The sequence below is a fragment of the Dipodomys merriami genome, unplaced genomic scaffold (assembly GCF_024711535.1).
Source record: "Dipodomys merriami isolate MVZ:Mamm:240054 unplaced genomic scaffold, mDipMer1.0.p SCAF_485, whole genome shotgun sequence".
In the NCBI taxonomy this organism is placed as follows: Eukaryota; Metazoa; Chordata; class Mammalia; order Rodentia; family Heteromyidae; genus Dipodomys; species Dipodomys merriami.
This window is the reverse complement of record NW_027206052.1, coordinates 630020-651326: the sequence shown is the minus strand read 5'-3', so window position 1 is coordinate 651326 and position 21307 is coordinate 630020. Positions and strand designations below refer to the sequence as shown.

At 42.8% G+C, this 21307-nt stretch overlaps 1 protein-coding gene, 1 non-coding gene and 1 pseudogene across 5 annotated transcripts in view; 1 reads left to right on the top strand and 2 right to left on the bottom strand.

Moving 5' to 3' along the window:
- LOC138809117 (transcriptional repressor p66-beta) overlaps positions 1-21307 on the bottom strand; it is an 89962-nt gene that overhangs the window by 23252 nt on the left and 45403 nt on the right. For all 4 annotated transcript variants that reach the window (XM_069995537.1, XM_069995538.1, XM_069995535.1 and 1 more), the window contains exon 2: positions 6616-6951. In XM_069995537.1, coding sequence (XP_069851638.1) covers positions 6616-6950 — 335 coding nt within the window. In that variant the 5' untranslated portion in view covers position 6951. The remainder of the gene's footprint in view (positions 1-6615; positions 6952-21307) is intronic.
- LOC138809136 (U6atac minor spliceosomal RNA) lies at positions 14893-15016 on the bottom strand. Its single transcript, XR_011366709.1, has one exon. It is a non-coding gene; the product is annotated as a U6atac minor spliceosomal RNA (small nuclear RNA).
- Positions 16888-17203, top strand: LOC138809133 (ragulator complex protein LAMTOR5 pseudogene; annotated as a pseudogene).

The following is a 21307-nucleotide window of genomic DNA, read 5'->3' as shown; positions in this document are numbered from 1 at the left end:
AGCGCTCTACCACTTGAGCCACAGTACCAATTCTAGTTTTCTAGTGGTTTATTGAAGATAGTATCACGGACTACCCTGGCTGGCTTTGAACGGATATCCTCAGATCTCAGCCTCCTGAGTAGCTAGGATTATAGGCATGAGCCACTGGCACCTGGTGAATTTACTTTATTTGTATGAGATTTACCAATCATTTCTACATTTCTTCATCTTCTTACCCTAAGATTAATATGGGCAAATTTTACTTTTTTTTTTTTTTTTTTTTTTTTGGTCGGTTGTGGGGCCTGAACTCTGGGGCCTGGGTGCTGTCCCTCAGCTCTTCAGCTCAAGGCTAGTGCTCTACCACTTGAGCCACAGCACCACTTCTGGCTTTTTCTGCTTATGTGGTGCTAAGGACTCTAACCCAGGGCTTCATGCATGCAAGGCAAACACTCTACTTCTAAGCCACATTCCCAGCCCCATGGGCAAATAATTGTAAGGCCTGGAAAATTCTGCAATATTTTCTTGATTAGTCACACCATTTTTATATATACAATCCAGAAAACTGTTTCCAAAATAAAAAGCCCTAAAGTTCTTACTATATAAATGAGTACTATCTACTGCTAGAAATTGTTTAGTACCAAGAAGACATTCTACATAGAGAATATGGAAACATCTTATATTTTCTGGAAATTGTATCTGAAAACAACTCTAAATATTTAATTTCCATATATAATCAGTCTCATAGTAGATACACAGCAAGAAGTAAAACAAAGTTCAAATCTTTTTCAGATCTCAGCCTCCTGGATAGCTAGGATTATAGCCTGGCATTCTGACTCTCTTGATCCCATCTTTCAAGTAGCCTGAATTATAGGAGTACATCATCATACTTGACCTTCAAGTTTTCTAAAATTTCTGACCTGGCATCCTGGCCTCATTTGTTATAAACATCCCAGAAAGGCTTAGTTGTTGGGCTTGAACTCAGGACCTGAGCGCTGTCCCTGAGCTTTTCTGCTCAAGGCTAGTGTTTGAGCCATAGCCCTACTTCCTGTGTTCTGGTGGTTAATTGGAGATAAGAGTCTCCCAAACTTTCCTGCCTGGGTTGGCTTTGAACCATGATTCTTAGAATCTCTCAGTCCCCTGAGTAGCTAGGATTAGAGATGTGAGCCACCAGTGCCCAGCTGGGAAAACGATTTTTTTCTCCTTTCTCATATATATGATTTATCCTGTCTTGGATCTTAAATATGAAATCTTTCCTATTAAGAGATTATTAAGGGGCTGGGAAGGTGGCTCAGTGATGGAGCGCTTGCCTTGCATGCCTGAGGCCCTGGGTTCGATTCCTCAGCACCACATAAGCAAAAAGAAAAAAAGCCAGAAGTGGCACTGTGGCTCAAGTGGTAGAGCTCTAGCCTTGAGCCTTGAGCTGAAGGACAGCGCCCAGGTCCAGAGTTCAGGCCCCACGACCTGATCACCCCCCCCCCCAAAAAAAAAGATTATTAAAAGCCTAACTTGCTGCTGACATCACTTGTGCAGTCTAGCATACTGAAAAGCTATTAAACATCTAATCATTATCCTATAAATAAATAGAACTAATCTGGGTGCTGGTGGCTCACACCTGTAATCTTAGCTACTCAGGAGGTTGAGATCTGAGGACCAGTTCAAAGCCAGCCCAGGCAGGAAAGTGAGCAGGAAAGTCCGTGAGACTCTAATCTCCAATAAACCACCAGAAAACTGGAAGTGGTACTGTACTGTGGCTCAAGTGGTAGAGCTCTAGCCTTGAGCTGAAGAGCTGAGGGACAGTGCCCTGTCTCAGAGTTCAAGCCCTATAATTGACAAAAAAATATAAAAAAAGAAATACAACTAAACAGAATGAGAACTTGTATTTCTCTATTATACTAAAACAGAGGGAACATTGGTTTTACTTCACATCTTATTTCATTGATATTATAACTTGCCCAATTAATGACAAAATAAAGTATTTAGACAATTATGACCCAGCTTTCATGCTAAAGCTTCTGTTTATGTCAGGTACCAGTGGCTCACACCTGTAATACTACTCAGGGACTAAGATTCTGAGGCTTGAGGTTTGAAGCTAGCCCAGGCAGCAAAGATCTGAGACTTTTTCTTCCAGTTGTGGGGCTTGAACTTAAGGCCAGGTGTTATCTCAAGGCTTAAAGCTAGGGCTCTACCACTTTCAGCCACTGCTCCAATTATGGTTTTTTGGGTCATTAATTAGAGGTAAGTTCCATGGACTTTCCTGCTCAGGCTGGTTTCAAACCACGATCCTCAGATCTCAACCTCCTGAGTGGCTATGATTACAGGTGTGAGCTATCAGCACCCAGCTGACTTTGAGACTCTCTTTTCTTTCTTTTTTCTTTCGATCCTGGGGCTTGAATTCTGGGCCCGGGTGCTGTCCCTGAGCTCTTCCAATGAAGGCTAGTGCTCTACCACTTGAGCCACAGTGCCACTTCTGGTTTTCTGGTACTTAACGGTAGATAGAGTCTCACGAACTTTCCTGCCTGGGCTGGCTTTAAACGACAATCCTCAGATCTCAGCCTCCTGAGTAGTTAGGATTACAGGTATGAGCTACCAGCGCCCGGCTTGACCATAAGTTTATCTCCAATAAACTACCAAAAAGCCACAGGTAGAGGTTAGTATATTTAGCCTTGAGCAAGTTCAAGCCCCAGGACCAGTAGAAAAACAAACAAAAAACAATAAAAAAAATACTTCTGCTTTTAATTTTTTTCCACTGCTCTCCTTCTTGGGAAATTTATCAACATTATTTTATTCTTATAGAATGTACCTAGCATTTTTCCTTTTCTTCCTCCAAATGAAGTAGGATCAGTCACTCACTCCAGAAAGGAAAAAAATGATTAAGAAGCAAATGGGCTGCACAAGAGCATGATGTCATTTACCCAATCAATTTCCTTCTGAAGAATCAACAGATAAGCCAGGCGCCGGTGGCTCATGCCTGTAATCCTAGCTACTCAGGAGGCTGAGGTCTGAGGATCGTGGTTCAAAGCCAGCCTGGGCAGGAAAGTCTGTGAGACTCTTATCTCCAATAAACCACTAGAAAACTCGAAGTGGCACTGTGGCTCAAGCTATAGAGGGACAGCGCCCAAGCTCAAAGTTCAAGCCCCACGACTGACCAAAAAAAAAGAATCTAAAGATTAATCTACTTTAAAAATCACAATATTCCTCTAACTCTACCTAAAATTGCAAAGATTTTTCTTCTAAAACTATTAGAGAACTGATCTGAAATTCACTCAAGTTGGCTCAGGGCCTGAATAATGTCCCTGAGTTTTTTTGTTCAAGGCCATTGTTCCAATTTTGGCTTTTTTGGTGGTTAATTAAAGGTAAAGTCCATGGACTTTCCTTTCCAGGCTGGCCTCAAGCCATGATCCTCAGATCTCAGCCTCCTGAGTTAGCTAGGATTACAGGTGTGAGCCACCAGTGCCTGCCTAGATGTGTGTGTGTGTGTGTGTGTGTGTGTGTGCGCGCGCGCGCACTATCTGTGAGCTGCTTTTTTTTTTTTTTTTTTTTGTCTGTCATGGGGCTTAAACTCGGCCTGGGCTCTATCCCTGCGCTCTTCAGCTCAAGGCGAGCACTCTACCACTTGTACCACAACACCACCTTGAGCTTCTTTTGCTCAAGGCTAGCAATCTACCATTTGAGACATAGATCCACCTCCAGCCTTTTGATGTTTTTCTGATGAGAAGAGTCTCACAGACTTTCTTCCCTGGGCTGGTTTAGAACTGTGTGATCCTACCCTCCCCTGAGCAGCAAGGATTATATGCATTGCCACTAGCACTTGGCTCGACTTTTTAATACTATTATAAAAAAATTTTTTCCTGCCTGGTGCCAGTGGTTTACACCTGTAATCCTAGCTACTCAGGAGGCTAAAATCTGAGGACTGTAATCTGCAGACACCCTGGGCAGGAAAGTAATTGAAACTCTTATCTCCAATTAACCACCAGAAAACCAGAAGTGGTGCTGTGGCTCAAAGTGGTACTAGCCTTGAGCAAAGAAGCTCAGGGACAGCACCCAGGCCCTCAGTTCAAGCCCCATATCCGAAAATAATAATTTTCCTCATTCATAGGGTATGGTTTAAAAAAATAGTGCTGGGACAAGAATAGAAAGTAAACATTAAAAATAAAGTAAAAGGTATAGAAGGAAATGCATGTGCCAGGCTCTGATGGCTCACACCTGTAATCCTAGCTACTCAGGAGGCTGAGATCTGAGGATCTTGGTTCAAAGCCAGCCTGGACAGGAAAATCTGTGAGACTCTTATCTCAATTAACTACCAGAAAACTGGAAGTGGCGCTGTGGCTCAAGTGGTACAGTGCTTGCCTTGAGGTGAAGTTCTCGGGGACAGTGCCCAGGCACAGAGTTCAAGCCCCACAACTGACCAAAAAAGAAAAAAAAAAGAAAAAAGAAATGCATGTTTAAGTACAGTGCAGCTCAAGTACTTAAAAGTATCAGCTAAGTTTAAACAAGCTGAGCCAAGTGATTCTGAGTTCAAACCCCAGTACTGGCAAGAGGGCAGGGGAAGGGAAGAGAAAAAGTAGGAAAAAAATGAGAGACAAAGTGTCAGAGACAGAGCCGGGCACTGGTGGCTCAGCCTGTAATCCTAGCTACTCAGGAGGCTGAGATCTGAGGATCGAGGTTCAAAGCCAGCCCGGGCAGGAGAGACTGTGAGACTCCTATCTCCAATAAACCACCAGAAAACCGGAAGTGGCGCTGTAGCTCAAGTGGTAGAGTGTTCACTTTGAGCTGAAGAGGTGAGGGACAGCGCCCAGGCCCAGAGTTCAAGCCCCACGACCGACAAAAAAAAAAAAAAGTGTCAGAGACAGAGAGACAGACACATATGAAGCTGAGATCCAGTGGCTATACTGGAGGCTGAGATCTAGAGAACTACAGTTCAAAGCCAGCCTGGGCAGGAAAAGTCCATGCGATTCTTATCTCCAATTAACCACCAAAAAAACCAGAAGTGGAACAAACTGTGGCTCAACTGGTACAATGCCTACCCTGAGTACAAAAAGCTCAAGGACAGTGTCCCAGGCCCTAAACTCAAGCCTTAGTACCAGTGCACGCAAACACTGCACACATACACTACACATGCATACAGCACCCCCCCATACACAATAATAAACTGAATGTTGTTAAAATGAAGATTGTCTACACTATGACAGAACTTCACAGACTAACTCAAACCTTCACCAGTTTCAAGTATATATCCCTAGTGGGTAAGACACTAGAATAAAGGCCTGTGAAATGTGTGTTTGTATGTGTGTGTGTGCAAGAAACAGATGTAGATGGAGAGAGAGACAAACAGGAACAGACATACAAGCACAGAGAAACAGCGTGATTGCTAGAGACATTGCTGAAACCTTCCTAGTGCACAGCTCTGAGTTCAAATCCCAGTACAAGGGAAAAAAGGACTGAATGTGTTTAGAAATGAATGTATGTGCTGTGCAGGGGTAGAGGGAAGTGGCACAGATTAAGCAACACTATAGAAACTTAGCACATGTTCCTTCTGACACACACAAAAAAATCAGGCCCATGCTTTTTTATTTATTTATTTTTTGGTCGGTCATGGGGCTTGAACTCTGGGCTTGGGCACTGTCCCTGCACTCTTCAGCCCAAGGCAAACACTCTACCATTTGAGCCTCAGCGCCACTTCCAGTTTTCTAGTGGTTTATTGGAGATAAGAGTCTCACAGAGTTTCCTGCCCGGGCTGGCTTTGAAATGGGGAGCCTCAGATCTCAGCCTCCTGAGTAGCTAGGATTAAAGGCATGAGCTACCAGAACCAACTAGGCCCAAACTTTTTTGATTAAATAAAAATGAGATGCTGCTGGGTGTTGGTGGCTCACACCTGTAATCCTAGCTACTCAGGAGGCTGAGATCTGAGGATTGTGGTTCAAAGCCAGTCCGGACAGGAAACTCTGTGAGACTCTTATTTCCAATAAACCACTCAGAAAACTGTGCCCCAAGCGGTATAGCACTTGCTTGAGCTGAAGAGCTGAGGGATAGAGTCCAGGCCCAGAGTTCAAGCCCCATGACCGACCAAAAAAAAAAGGAGATGCTGGGAATGTGGCTCTGGTAGAGTGCTTGCCTAGCATGCATGAAGCCCTGGGTTCAATTCCTTAATACCATATAAACAGAAAAAGACAGAAGTAGAGCTGTAGCTCAAGTGGTAAAGCGCTAGCCTTAAGCAAAAGAAGCCCAGAGACAGTCCCCAGGACTGGCAAAAAAAAAAACAAAAACAAAAAACAAAACCCCCCCAAAACAAAAAAAGAGATGCTATAATATATAGAATCTAAAACTCCTGGGATGATCTGAAAAGAAAATGTTTTTACTCCTTCTAAGGCTATCAGTTCTCTAATGCCAACTTTATGTAGAAATAACGATTTTATCTTAGGGTAAGAATTATGCCTCTTAGTATGCTAAACTACAATCTCAGGTACCTAACTTCATTTGGAAATGAGAGTAACTCATAGTCATGCCAGATAATATAAAAACACTTCTTTTCCAGACACTCTATGATAAAAAACACCCTCCTCTAAATGAAATTAATTTCATTTTTACAGGCTTAGTTTGTAAGAACAACCTATTCTGCAGGCAGATAAACCATCATACCTCCGTCTAGCACTCATATCCACAGGCTCATCATTGATGTTTTCTTTTCCTGGCCTTCCAGCAGTCCTGCTGTCTCCATGAGGCCTGAGATTCCCATTGAGTTTCTCTTCATAGCCCTTGACACCACTGCCATCTTGTTTGGTTGGTAACTCATGTGGCACTTCAAGATTCGCCAAATCCTTTCTTTTAAGCAGTGCCAACATTTTCAGACGTTCCATGGCCTCATGTCCTTCCATTTTCAGTCGTTTTGCCAGGACATCATCTCGTTCATCTGCTGGGTCCAAACTGCGCTTCAACAGATTCAGGCGAAGAGCATCTTCTGTCATTCTATCCATCCTATACAGAGAAGGACACAAATAAGATCAGAATAAAGCCTCTTCAACAATCAAAAGGAAAGAGGAAGGAGTATTTAAAGTTATTAAGAATCATTTATACAATATACATAAATTATATACTATTAATGTTATAGTATGTATATGTGTGTTAAAAGTAATTAACAGAGCTAATTTCCTATGCAATATTGTTCTAGAAAATCTATATTAAGGAATTTCTCCACTCAAGGAAGAGGCTAATTAGCTCAAGTAATAGAGAGGCAGCTTATGAGCAAACCAAATAGGTGCAAGTTAAGAGTCTCACTGACTTTCCTGCCTAGGCTGGCTTCAAACCACAATCTTCAGATTTTTGCCTCCTGCATAGCTAGAATTACACTGGCACCTAGCTCTTGCTTGGCTTTTTTCTGCTCATGGCTAGTGTTCTATCATATGAGCTATTCCTCCAGCCAGCTTCTTTGCTAACTAGAGATGGAGTTGTGTGGACTTTTCTGCCTGAGCTGGCTTCAAACTTTGATCTTCAAATCTCAGCCTCCTGAGAAGCTAAGATTACAAGCATAAGCCATATACAACCAGCAAGTGAAAATCTAAATTTATATTTGAATTTTAAGACTTCAAATCCAAGGCTGTCTTCCTGGTAGAAAATAGCAATGAGTACCTAGAAAGTTTCTGAGTAACAGAAACATAGGTTCAAATGGTTACACACACACATACACACACTTATTTGTCAGTCGTGGGGCTTGAACTCTAGGCCTGGGTGTTGTCCCTCAGCTCTTCTGCTAGTGCAGTGGTAGGCTAGCACTCTACCACTTGAGCTACAGCGCCACTTCTAGTTTTTTGTTTTTTTGTTTTCCGGTGGTTTACTGAAGAGTCTCAGGGATTTTCCTGTCTGGGCTGGATTTGACCCATGATCCTCAGATCTCAGCCTCCAGAGTAGCTAGGATTACAGGCATGAGCCACTGGCACCCTTGCTCCCTAAGACTCTTATCTCCAATAAACCACTCAGAAAACCAGAAAAGGCACTGTAGCTAAATTGGTAGAGTGCTCACCTTGAGCTGAAGAGCGCCGGGAAAGAGCCCAGGCCCAGAGTTCAAGCCCCATGTCTGATCCCCGCCCCCCCCCCCCCAAAAATAATCCTCTCCTAGTCAGGCACCAGTGGCTCACACCTGTAACCCTACTCAGGAGGTTAAGATCTGAGGATCATGGTTTGAAACCAGCCTGGGCAGGAAAGTCCATGAGACTCTTACCTCCAATAAACCACTGAGAAAAAGCTAGAAGTGGCACTGTGGCTTAAGTGGTGAAGAGTTCACCTTGAGTGCCGAGAGGCTCAGGGACAAGAGCATAGGCTTCTGCAAGTTAGACACTGGTGGCTCATATCTCCTATAATCCTAGCAACTAAGGAGGCTGAGGATCTAAGAAGCAGTGGTTTGAAGCCAGATCAGGCAGGAAAATCCATGAGACTCTCATCTCCAATCAAACACTAAAAAGCTGCAAGTGGCAGTGTTGCTTAAGTGGTAGAGCACTAGCCTTGAGTAAAAAAGCTAAGGGACAACACCTAGGTCCTGTGTTTAAGCCCCTGGACCAGCACACACACAAAATTTTTCCTTTCCACAAAGTTTTGCTAAATGAATATTTTATGTTGTTTTGTACATGTTTGCCAATCCTGGAGCTTGAACTCAGGGCCTGGGTATTGTCCCTGAGCTCTTTTGCTCAAGGTTAGTGCTCTACCACTTGAGTCACAGTTCTATTTATAATGTTTTTGAGAGTTAATTGCAGATCGGAGTCTCCCAGACTTGCCTGCCTGGGCTGGCTTAGAACTTCTATCCTCAGATCTCAGCCTCTTGAGTAGCTAGGGTTACAGGTGTAAACCACTAGCACCCAGCTGCCATTATTCTTAAAATTAAAAGGAATGTGCACGCGTGTACGCGCACAAACACACACACACACATATCCTGGACTATGAAATAGAAGGGAGGTTAATAAGACACTGAATTTTCTGGTCACTATTCTAAACTGCCCTTATCTCAACAGGACAGTTTAAACATGTGGCTGACAAGGGAATCCCATTTTCCTACTGATGTTCATATTCTGGGATAGCAGTTGATAATAATGTCTAAGACATTATTGTCTCAGTTTGGGGTGTTACTATTCCTAGGCTTTAAACTACAAAAGAAATTCCTGGTTTCTGACAAACCTTAGATCATCTTGGTGTTCCAATAAGTATTTGAATAGTGTCTATCACTGAACTCCCAAGGAGGTGGGAACTACAGAAATGTGTTGAGGCTGCAAGAGATTCAGCCACTGCCAAGAATAACATCTGAAAATGGTTCAATGATTCTAAGGGAAGAGTCCTTCAACTCTGAATTAAGGACCAGGGGAACTGGCAACCTGAAATATTACTGATGAAATTTAACTTCAATTTTCTTTTTTCTTTTTTTTGCTGGTCATGGGGCCTGAACTCTGGGCCTGGTCACTGTCCCTTAGCTCTCAGCTAAGGTTAGCATTTTACCATTTATTTGAGCCACAGCGCCAATTCCAGCTTTTTCTCCTTATGTACTGCTGAGAAATTGAACCCAGGACCTCATGCATGCAAGGCAAGCACTCTACCACTGAGACGCTTTCCCAGTCCTTAACTTCAATTTTTTGTGGCAACAATTAACAGATGGTTTTCTGGGTGCTGGGGATGGAATGCAGAACTTTGTACATCTTTGTAAGACTACTGAGCTACATCACCAATCCCTAAACGTCATATAAACTGCTTCTTCTTCCCTAGTACTGGGATTACAGCCATTTAACAACACATTCAGCCTTGAGAGTATTCTTTGTTTTCTTCCAACCATAACATCTTTCAAAACTGTTATCACACGGGGTACTGGTGGCTCACATCTGTAATCTTAGCTACTTAGAAGAATGAGATCTGAGGATTGCAGTTCAAAGCTAACCCGGGGAAGGAATGTCCGTCTCTGATTAATCATCAAAAAGCTGAAAGCGGGGGCTGGGAAGGTGGCTCAGTGGTAGAGCGCTAGCCTTGACCTGAAGAGCTGAGGGACAGCACCCAGGCCAAGAGTTCAGGCCCCACAACCAGACCCTCCCACAAAAAAAAAAGCTGAAAGCGGAGCTGTGGCTTAAATTGTTAAGAGCCAGCCTTGACCAAAAAGCCAAAGGACTATTCAGGCTCTGAGTTCAAGCCCCAATATGGGCACAAAAAAGAAGCAAAACTACTATTATAACTCAAGTATCAACACTGATACAATGTTTTACTTATAATCATCTGCACTTAATTTTCTTTTCTTTTTTAGTCAAGACTGAGGTTTGAACTCAGGACTTCACACTTGTTAGGCAAGATCTCTACCACTTGAGCCATACCTTCTGCCCTGTATTTAGTTGTATACAATTTTATCACATTAGTCAAAGTGGATCAAAGGCCTCAATGTCAGACATGAAACTTTGAAACTACAAGAGGGTAGGTAGGAGAAACATTAGAGCTTATAGGTATAAGTAGAAACTTGTTGAGTAGAGTCCCAAGGGCACAACAGACAAGAGAGAGGCTTGACAAGTGGGACAACATTAAAAAAAAAAAAAAAAAGAAGTTTCTGCACAGCTAAGGACAGTTACTAAACTAGAAAGAAAGTCAACAAACTGGGAAAAGATCTTTACCATCAATATATCAGATAAAGGCCTAATATCCAATATATACAAAGAGCTCAAGAAACTAATCCCTCTCAAACCTAATAACCCAATCACTAAATGGGCTAGGGAACTAAGGAGAGACTTCTCAGGAGGAAAAGTTAAGAATGGTAAAGAAACACATGAGTAAATGCTTATCATCCCTGGCCATTAGGAAATGTAAATCAAAACAACTCTGAGATTCCATCTCACTCCAGGAGGATTGGCTAACATTGTGAATTTGAACAACAAATGCTGGCAGGGATGTGGGGATAAAGGAACCCTACTGCACTGCTGGTAGGAATGTAAACTAGTACAACCACTCTGGACAGCAGTCTGGAGGCTCCTCAAAAAACTAAATAAAGACCTTCCCTACAGCCCAGCCCTACCACTCCTGGGCATCTACCCTGAACATCATGAGGCGGGGCATGTTAAGAGCACCTGCACTGCCACACTATTCACAACAGCCCAGATGCCCCATGCTGGATGAACAGATCCAAAATATGTGGTACCTATAACACAATGCTTTTTTTTTTCTTTATTTTGACCAGTCCTGGGGCTTGAATTCAGGGTCTGAGCAATGTCTCTGAGCTTCTTTTGCTCAAGGCTGGTACTCTACCACTTGAGCCACAGTGCCACTTCTGGCCTTTTCTGTGAATGTGGTACTGACGCATCAAACCCGGGGCTTCATGCATGCTAGGCAAGCACGCTACCACTAAGCCACATTCCTAGCCTACACAATGGAATTTTACATAGCCATTAGGAAAAATAATGTCATTTGCAGGGAAATGGATGGAACTAAAACAAATAATGTTAAGTAAGGTAAGGCAAGATCAGAAAGACAAAACGGGCACATGTTCTCTCTGACTTGAGGAAAATAGATCTAAAATGCACTGGGATATAATAACTTATATAGGATTCTAGATACTTATACCCAGTGAGACCAAAAGAGGTTATCTTAGAAGAAAAACACAAAAGCACAAGGCCTAAATGCCAATTCATATTTATATAAAATAATAGACATATCCAAACAAACTCCAAGATATGGAACTAAAAAAAATTTTGTTTTCAGTTTTTGATGATTCTGTCTTCTTTACCTTATTTTATGGTATATTCACATATATATCTTTGGAAAGGTGAGCGGGAGCACACAGAAAAAAACAGTGAAAAAAGTGCAGCAATGGAGCTCACTAGACATTGATGAAAGTAAACTATACAACTTGTGGGTAGAGACATGATGACACTGGGAGAGAATGAGGAAACAGAAGACACAGTACAAAAGGAAATGTACTCAATACCTGATTCATGTAACTGTAATCCCTCTGTATATCACCTCTATAATAACAATAAATTAATTTTTTTTTTTTTGGTCAGTTGTGGGGCTTGAACTCTGGGCCTGGGTGCTGTCCCTTAGCTCTTCAGATCAAGTGGAGCCATCTACCACTTGAGCCACAGTGCCACTTCTGGCTTTTTCTTTTTTTTTTTTAGGTCCGGTCGTAGGGCCTGAACTCTGGGCCTGGGTGCTGTCCCTTAGCTCTTCAGCTCAAGGCTAGCGCTCTACCACTTGAGCCACAGCGCCACTTCCGGCTTTTTTCTTTATGCTTATGTGGTGCTGAGGAATCGAACCCAGGGCCTTGAGCATGCAAGGCAAGTGCTCTACCACTGAGCCACCTTCCCAGCCCTCTGGCTTTTTCTGTTTATGTGGTGCTGAGGAATCAAACCCAGGGCCTCATGCATGAGCCACCTTCCCAGTCCTAAATTAATTTACAAAAACAACAACAACAACAACAATTTTATCACATTGGTAGGGTAATGCATACACTACCACAGTCAAGATACAGAACAACCCAACACTTTACTGGGTATGGTGGCTCAAACCTGTAGTCCTAACTACTCAGCAGTCTGAGATTAGGAAAACTGAATTTCCAGGCCAGCTCAGACATAAAGTTCATGACACTCCAACCTGAACCAATAAAACAAAACAAAACAGCTGGGCATCAGTGACTCACACCTATAATCTTAGCTATTCAGGAGGCTGAGATATGAGGATTGTGATTCAAACCCAGCAGGAAAATCAGTGAGACTCTTATATTCACAACAGACAAAACCAAACCAAACAACAGGTGCTAGGAAGTATGCCTATTATCCCAGATAGGTAGAAAGCTTAAGTAGGAAGATCAAGATCTAGACTAGCCCAGGAATAAATATAAGATCCTATTTTTAAAAAAAATGACTAAAGTGTGCTGGGCAGCTGGTATCTCTCAAGCTTGTAATCCTAAACTACTCCAGAGATCTGAAGATTGAGGTTCAAAGCCAGTCTAGACAGGAAAACCTGAGAACCAGAAGTGGGCTGTGGCTCAAAGTGGTAGAGTGCTAGCCTTGAGCAAAAGAGCTCAGGGACAGTGCCTAGAGTTCAAGCTCCATCAATGGCCAAAACAAAACAAAAACCTAAAGTAAAAAGATCTGGGGGGCTTGTCTCTAACAGCAGAATGCCTGCCTAACAAACACAAAGCTCTGAGATCCTTTGTGTTACCCCTTCAGAACCATAACCCCCATTCTACCATCAAATTCCTGCCAGTCTCTAGTGTCTGGTGACCAATAAGTTTGTTTCCATCTCTGAGTTTCTAGTTTTTCAAAATTATCATATAGAGAATAGTGATGCATAATTACAGCCCTAGTGACTTAGGAGGCTAAGATAGGAGGGTCACTTGATCTCACAAATTTGATATCAGACTGGAAAAAATAGTGAGATCTATATATTAAAAAAAAAAGTCTTCATTGGCAATTCTCCCCCAGTCTCAGCCTCCATATGCTAGAATTACATGCATACACCGCCATGCCTGGGTCCGGTCTTGGGGCCTGAACTCTGGGCCTGGGGGCCGTCCCTCAGCTCTTCAGCTCAAGGCTAGCCCTCTACCATTTGAGCCACAGCGCCACTTCCGGCTTTTTTCTTTTTTTGCTTATGTGGTGCTGAGGAATCGAACCCAGGGCCTCATGCATGCAAGGCAAGCACTCTACCACTGAGCCACCTTCCCAGCCCTATACTACTTGTTGTTGTTGTTGTTGGTCATGGGGCTTGAACTCTGGGCCTGGGCACTGTCACTGAGCTCTTCAGCTCAAGGTAAGTGCTCTACCACTTGAGCCAGTGTCTTTCCAGTTAATTGGAGATAAGAATCTCCCAGACTTTCCTGCCCAGGCTGGCTTCAAACCATGATCCTCAGATCTCAGCTCCTGAGTAGCTAGGATTACAGGTGTGAGCCACCAGCGCCCAGCAGCACTTTATTCTTGAGCCATAGGTCCACTTCTGACTTTCTGGTAGTTAATTGGAAGTAAGAGTCTCATAGACTTTGTTGCCCTGGATAGCTTCAAATTACAATCCTCAGATCTCAGCCTCATGAGCAGCTATGATTACAGGCTTGAGCTACTGGTGCTTGGTTCTTAAAAAACATTTTAAAATAACAAATCTACTTTTAGTATTTAATTATTTTCCCCAAATAACAAGTTAGCGAGAATAGTGGCATTATTTTCCATTTTTACAAATCCAATGTCTAGATTTTTTTTTTTTTGGTCGGTCATGGGGCTTAAACTCTGGGCCTGAGCGCTGTCCCTCAGCTCTTCAGCTCAAGGCTAGCGCTGTACCACTTGAGCTACAGTGCCACTTCCGTTTTTCTGGTGGTTATTGGAGATAAGAGTTTTATGGGGGCTGGGAAGGTGGCTCAGTGGTAGAGCGCTTGCCTTGCATGCCTGAGGCCCTGGGTTCAATTCCTCAGCACCACATAAGCAAAAAGAAAAAAGCCGAAAGTGGCACTGTGGCTCGAGTGCTAGCCTTGAGCTGAAGAGCTGAGGGAAAGCGCCCAGGCCCAGAGTTCAGGCCCCATGACCCGAGACCCTCCCCCCCTCCAAAAAAAAAGGGTTTCACGGACATTCTTGCCCTGGCTGGCTTTGAACCGCGATCCTCAGATCTCAGCCTCCTGAATAGCTAGGATTACAGGTGTGAGCCACCAGTGCCTGGCCCAATGTCTAGATTCTTATAGCTACTTCTTCACTCATTGTACTGCTATATGGTTTTTGTTGTTGTTGTTGTTGTTGTTGTTTCAGTCATGGGGCTTGAACTCTGGGCCTGAGCACTGCCCCTGAGCTCTTCAGCTCAAGGCTAGCACCCTATCACTTGGCCCACAGCACCCACTTTCCACCTTTTCTGTTTATGTGGTGCTGAGGAATCGAACCCAGGGCCTCATGCATGTGAGGCAAACACTCTACTACTGAGCCACCTTCCCAGCCCAAAACAATGTTTAGATGCCATGAAGTAGGTGCCAATGCCTTAATTGTATGCATGTTGTCAGCCCTAAGGGCCTCTTCCATCCTCCTCAAGGGGAGTGCTAACCTTCTCTCCTTCCATACAACACCTATATGTTGTTTTGAAGTACATGAAAAAAATCTGGTCTCAGGTACATACGTACATATGTAGTTTAAAAGGGAAAACACGTTTATAGTTAATGAATTCACTAAAAAAAAACCAAAATCAACCAAACAAAAAACTTTTGTCAGTGGTTCACATCTGTAATCCTAACTACTCAAAAGGCTGAGATCTGAGGGTAGTGGTTTAAAGCCAGCCTCAGCTGGCTCACCCTATCACTCTCCCTTATTATACTCTTCCCTTATTAAAACAATTTCAACAGCGATGTTCTATTTCAGACTTTACTAAATAAACTAGCTGGACCATATTCATCCTCACTCTCTTTATTAGCCCTCACTCCTCCCACTGAAACCACTACTCAACAGAACCCAAGTTCAACATGCACATGCACACACAGACAGATACACACAACACAATAATTTTTCATTTAGAACGCAAAACAGGTTTTATCTCATTCCCATTTAACATGTAACCATAGTACACCTTTTCCCCCTTAGAAGAATGCTGTTGTGATATCTAGGCTCTCTCAAACTCCTGGGCTCAAGAAACCCTACTGCTAGGCTGGGAATGTGCTTAGTGGTATAGTGATTGCCTAGCCTGCATGGAGCCCTAGATTCTATTCCTCAGTACCACATAAGCAGAAAAAGCCGGAAGTGGCGCTGCGGCTCAAGTGCTAGCTAGCCTTGAGGCACATAGATGCTCAGGGACAGTACCCAGGCTCTGAGTTCAAGCCCTAGGATTGGCAAAGCAACAACAACAACAACGACGATGACAACAAAAGAAACCTTACTGCTTCAGCCACCTGAGGAGCTGGGAAGTGATGGTCATGCTACTATGCCTAAGAGTGTAATTTTTGAAATTACAAATAGTGTAGATACCTTACGGTTAACTAATCAGTATGTCTTATTCAAATCTCACCAGTTTTCTAGTATTTCTTGCAGATCCAAATTGTAATTTATCATCTCACAGTTCATTGAGCTGTCTTATTTCCTTGGTCTCCTTTAATCCATGATAGTTTCTTAGTCTTTAGCACCTGAACAGGTTTGTAGACTATTACCTGTCCTTCTGCTCCTTAATCTGGGTCTATTTAAAATTTCCTCATGATTAGCTTGTGCATTCTTTGCAAAATATTGCAGAACTACTGTGCGCTTCTCAGTGTTATTTTGTCAGGAAATACATAAAATGTAAAAAAAGGGGCGGGGGAGCTTGGTGCCTGTGGCTCCTGCCTGTAATTCTAGCTATTCAGGAGGCTGAGATCTGAGGATAATGGTTCAAAGCCAGCCCTGGCAGGAAAGTCCCTGAGACTCTTATCTCCAATTAACTATCACAAATCCAGAAGTGGTGCCTCAGCTTAAGTGGTAGAGCACTCCCCTTGAGCTGAAGAGCTCAGGGACAGTGCCCTGGCCCAAAGTTCAAGCACCACAACTGCCCCAAAAAAGGGAGCGGGGGGGGGGGGGGGGGCCTGGGAATGTGGCTTAGTGGTAGAGTGCTTGCCTGGCATACATGAAGCCCTGGGTTTGATTCCTCAGTACCACTTTAACAGAAAAGGCCAGAAAAGGATCTGTGGCTCAAGGGACAGAATGCTATCCATGAGCAAAAAAAGCTCAGGGACAGTGCCCAGGCCCTGAGTTCAAGCTCTAGAACTACTAAAAACAACAACAACAACAACAAAAAAACCCACAAAAGATACATACATACAAAAATAGTATTCTATAAAGCCGATAGTTTGACAAATACTGTACAAGTAATTTTCCTTTAGACAACCATTGTACTTCAAAAAAATAGAAGAGCTCCTATTTTAACACACAAATATTAAAAAGCTATGTGCTGGGAGTGCCATGGGGTCTCAGGCTGAGGTGGGCCACTGGCGGGATGGAAGCCACTTTGGAGCAGCATCTGGAGGACACAAAGAAGAATCCATTCATTGTTGGAGTCTTGTGCACAGATTCACAAGGACTTAATCTGGGCTGCCAGGGTACTCTGTCAGATGAACATGCTGGAGTGCTATCTGTTCTTGTTCAGCAAGCAGCCAAGCTAACCTCTGACCCCACTGATATTCCTGTGGTATGTCTAGAATCAGATAATAGGAACATTATGATCCAGAAACATGATGGCATAACAGTGGCAGTGCACAAGATGGCCTCTTGACATCTCATGTCACTTTTCTAGAAGCCTGTCATAGGAATTCAACTTACCAATGCTAATTAAAACTTGTAAAACTATTAAATTATACTTGTAAAACTATTGACGTTCCAATGGTTGGATCATTCACTTGATGTACATTGGGCACTTTTGTATTTATATGAGTTGCTTTTAAACTAACCTCTCAAAATGTAAGAATTTTTCATGTTCAAGGCCAGTGCTCTACCACTTGAATCACAGCTCCACTTCTGGCTTCTTGGGGGCAGTCAATTGGAAATAAGAATTTCATGGACTTTCCTGCTCAAGCTGGCTTCAGACTACAATCCTCAGATCTTGGCCTCCTAAAGTAGCTAGAAGTATAGGCATAAACCACAGGCACCTGGCTAAGAAAGAATCATGTTTTGAAGCATGTTTGTGTCCAAAGATAATGGATGTAGTGAGGAACAAGGGGTTTTCAGCAGGAAGAAATGGATATGACAGAACAAACCAAAATGAGTATTTATGTAATAACAAGTGATCTAGTTTGATTGGTTAGACAAGAGGTGAACAACTGGCTTCAGGTCAGTTTGTCTATAGAATTTTCTATATACAATAAATAAATCTGTTTGGGGGGGAAAGCTATGTACTAAGGGTCAAGATTAAATAAAGTTAACTTTTACTATACTATCACAATACTATAAGGGATAATACTGACTCAAAAAGATAAATTTGGGCTGTTCAACCTTCCCAACAAACCCATCTCTGATCAAAGAAAAAAAAGTTAAACTTATCAGGAAGCCATTCTGCTTCTAAAAGTATAACCTGTAAAGCTGGATGCTGGTGGATCACACCTGTAATACTAGCTACTCAAGAGGCTGAGATCTAAAATACTGGTTCAAAGCCAACCTGGGCAGTAAAGTCCATGAGACTCTATCCAAATTGACCACCAAAAAGCTCAAAGTGGAGCTGTGGCTCAAGTGGTACATGAGCAAAAAACCTTAGGGACAGCATCCATACCCTGAGTTTAGGCCACAGAACCTGCACACACAAAAAGTTAACTTAGCTGGGTACTGGTGGCTCACGCCTGTACTCCTAGCTACTCAGGAGGCTGACAACTGAGGATCACAGTTCAAAGGCAGCCCAGGCAGGAAAGTCTGTGAGACTCTTATCTCCAATTGACCACCAGAAAACCGGAAGTGGCACTGTGGCTCAAGTGGTAGAGCACTTGCTGACCAAATAAAAAAAAAGATACTCAAACCAAGTGTAGTGCTGCACACCTACAACCCCTGCTAGGGAAGTGGAGAGAGAAGAATCACAAAACACCAGCAAAAATCTGCAATGTTGCAATTTTTTTCTTAAATGTTTTGCATTTTTAAAAAAAAGTTATTATTAAGTAGCTATAATTCCACGAGTAAGATTATAAGTGTAATTTTTCTTGTACATCACCCCTTTCTTCACTCTTCCCCATTTTCCCCCACTGTCTGCATCCAGAAGTTACATAGTTCTTTTTTTTTTTTTTTTTTTGTCGGTCATGGGGCTTGAACTCTGGGCCTGAGCGCTGTCCCTCAGCTCTTCAGCTCAAGGCGAGCACTCTACCACTTGAGCTACAGCGCCACTTCCGGTTTTCTGGTGGTTTATTGGAGATAGGAGTCTCACGGTCTCTCCTGCCCGGGCTGGCTTTGAACCGCGATCCTCAGATCTCAGCCTCCTGAGTAGCTAGGATTACAGGCGTGAGCCACCAGCGCCCGGCAGTTACATAGTTCTTATATTTTGGTCAGTCACGGGGGCTTGAACTCAGGGTCTAAGCACCATCTCTGAACTTTTTTACTCAAGACTAGTGCTCTACTTCTTTAAGTGACAGCTCCACTTCTGATTTTCTGATAGTTAATTAGAGATAAAGCATCTCAATGGTTTTTCCTGCCTGGGCTTGCTTTGAATGGGGATTCTAAGCTCTCAGCCTTCTGAATAACTAGGATCATAGGTAATCAACCAGTATCTGGCCATAGTTCATTTTTTACACAGTATACACTGAATACAATGACTGCATTTGCTCACCTCTTCTCCCTCCATTCCTGTACTCTTACCTCTTACCTCCCCCTGCCAAAAAAAAAAAAAAATGTTTTTATTTCCTAGTATTTGTTCTGACAAAGTTGTTCTGAGGAATTCTGCCTTTGGATTTCTCCCCTAAGTATACCTTCCTTTATTCAGTTGTGTTCCTCTTAATTTTTTGAGACAGGGTCTCACTATGTAGCCCAAACTGGCCTTGAACTTGAGATCCTCCTGCCTCAGCCTCCTTAGTGATGGGATTTTTAGGCATGTACCTTTGAGATTAGCCTGGACTGCTTATTGAGACCCTGTCTATAAAGCAGCAAACAAATTCTATAAGCTTTTAAAGAAAAGAAACATAAGGGGCTAGAAAGTTGGCTCAGTAGTAGAGTGCTTGCCTTGCATGCACGAGGCCCTCAGTTAGATTCCTCAGCACCACATAAGCAGAAAAAGCCAGAGGTGGGGCTGAGGCTCAAGTGGTAGAGTGCTAGTCTACGGTTGAAGAGCTGAGGGACAGCACCCAGGCCCACAGTTCAGGCCCCACGATCAACAAAAAAAAAGAAAGAAACGTAAGTTTCCAATGGAATTAAGGAACTTCCTCTGGACTGCAACCTGACAAACCCTTATTATAGGATTCAAACTAGTACAAAAGTTTTCTCCCACTTAAAACTCCCTAGGCAATCCTTGTCCATCAGAGCCATTATCCCAAATGGTCAAGAGAGGGGCCAAAGTAAATGCACATAAAACTAACTGTAAACTTCCTGAACAGAGTCCCAGGGTCACAACAAGTTGGAGAGAGACTCGACAAATGGGACTACCTTAAAATAAAAAGCTTCTGCACAGATAAAGCTATCGCAACCAAGCTAGAAAGACAACCAACTAATTGGGAAAAAATATTTACCAGCAATATATCAGACAAGGGGTTAACATCCTGTATATACAGGGAACTCAAGAAACTAATCCCTCCCAAACCTAACAAACCAATTACTAAATGGGCAAGGGAACTAAAGAGGGACTTCTCAAATGAAGAAATAAAAATGGCAAAGAAACACATGAGGAAATGTTCATCATCCCTGGTGGTGAAGGAAATGCAAATAAAGACAACCCTGAGATACCACCTTACCCACAAATCAGCCAACGACAAATGCTGGAGGGGATGTGGAGAACGAGGAACGCTATTACACTGCTGGTGGGAATGTACACTTATACAACCACTTTGGAAAGCAGTCTAGAGGGTCCTTAGAAAGCTAAAGATTGACCTCCCTTACGACCCAGTCATACCACTTCTAGGCATCTACCCTGAACAACAGGAACCAATATACAAGGACACGTGCACTTCCATGTTTATTGCAGCACTGTTCGCAATAGCTAGGATATGGAAACAACCTAGATGCCCCACCACAGATGAATGGATCCAAAAATTGTGGTATCTATACACAATGGAATATTATGCAGCCATTAGAAATGACAAAATAATGGCATTTGCAGGGAAATGGATGGAGCTAGAAGGAATCATGTTGAGCGAGGTAAGCCAAGAACGAAGAGACAAACAGTACATGGTCTCCCTGATAAGTGGATGATAAATCCAAAATGTTAGGTGATATGACAAAACTAACAGGACTTAAGAAACAAAGAACTCCCACTCATCTGGTTGAACCACTACCAAATATCCCCATGCTGCTGATCACATATATGGTATATAACATGTGAGCACCGTTATATATTACAGACTGTGATAGACAATTTGCTCCAGGAAAGTTAGAATGAACTTGTGACTTTAAATGAGCATCATTATTCCACAATACTGTGAATTTCCGGAAATTAAGTAATCACTTAATCACAATCAAAAAAAAAAAAAAAGAACCTCGGGGAAGGGAGGGAGGGAGGGGATGGTAGGGGGAAAACAATGGAGGGGGTAACAATGTTCAAGAGGAAGTGTACTCATTACCTCACTCATGTAACTGTAACCCTCTGTATAGTATCTTTACAATAAAAAAATTAAAAAAAAAAAACTAATTGTATATTCTCTTTATACACTCTTTTTTTTTTTTTTTTGGGTCCGGTCGTGGGGCCTGAACTCTGGGCCTGGGCGCTGTCCCTCAGCTCTTCAGCT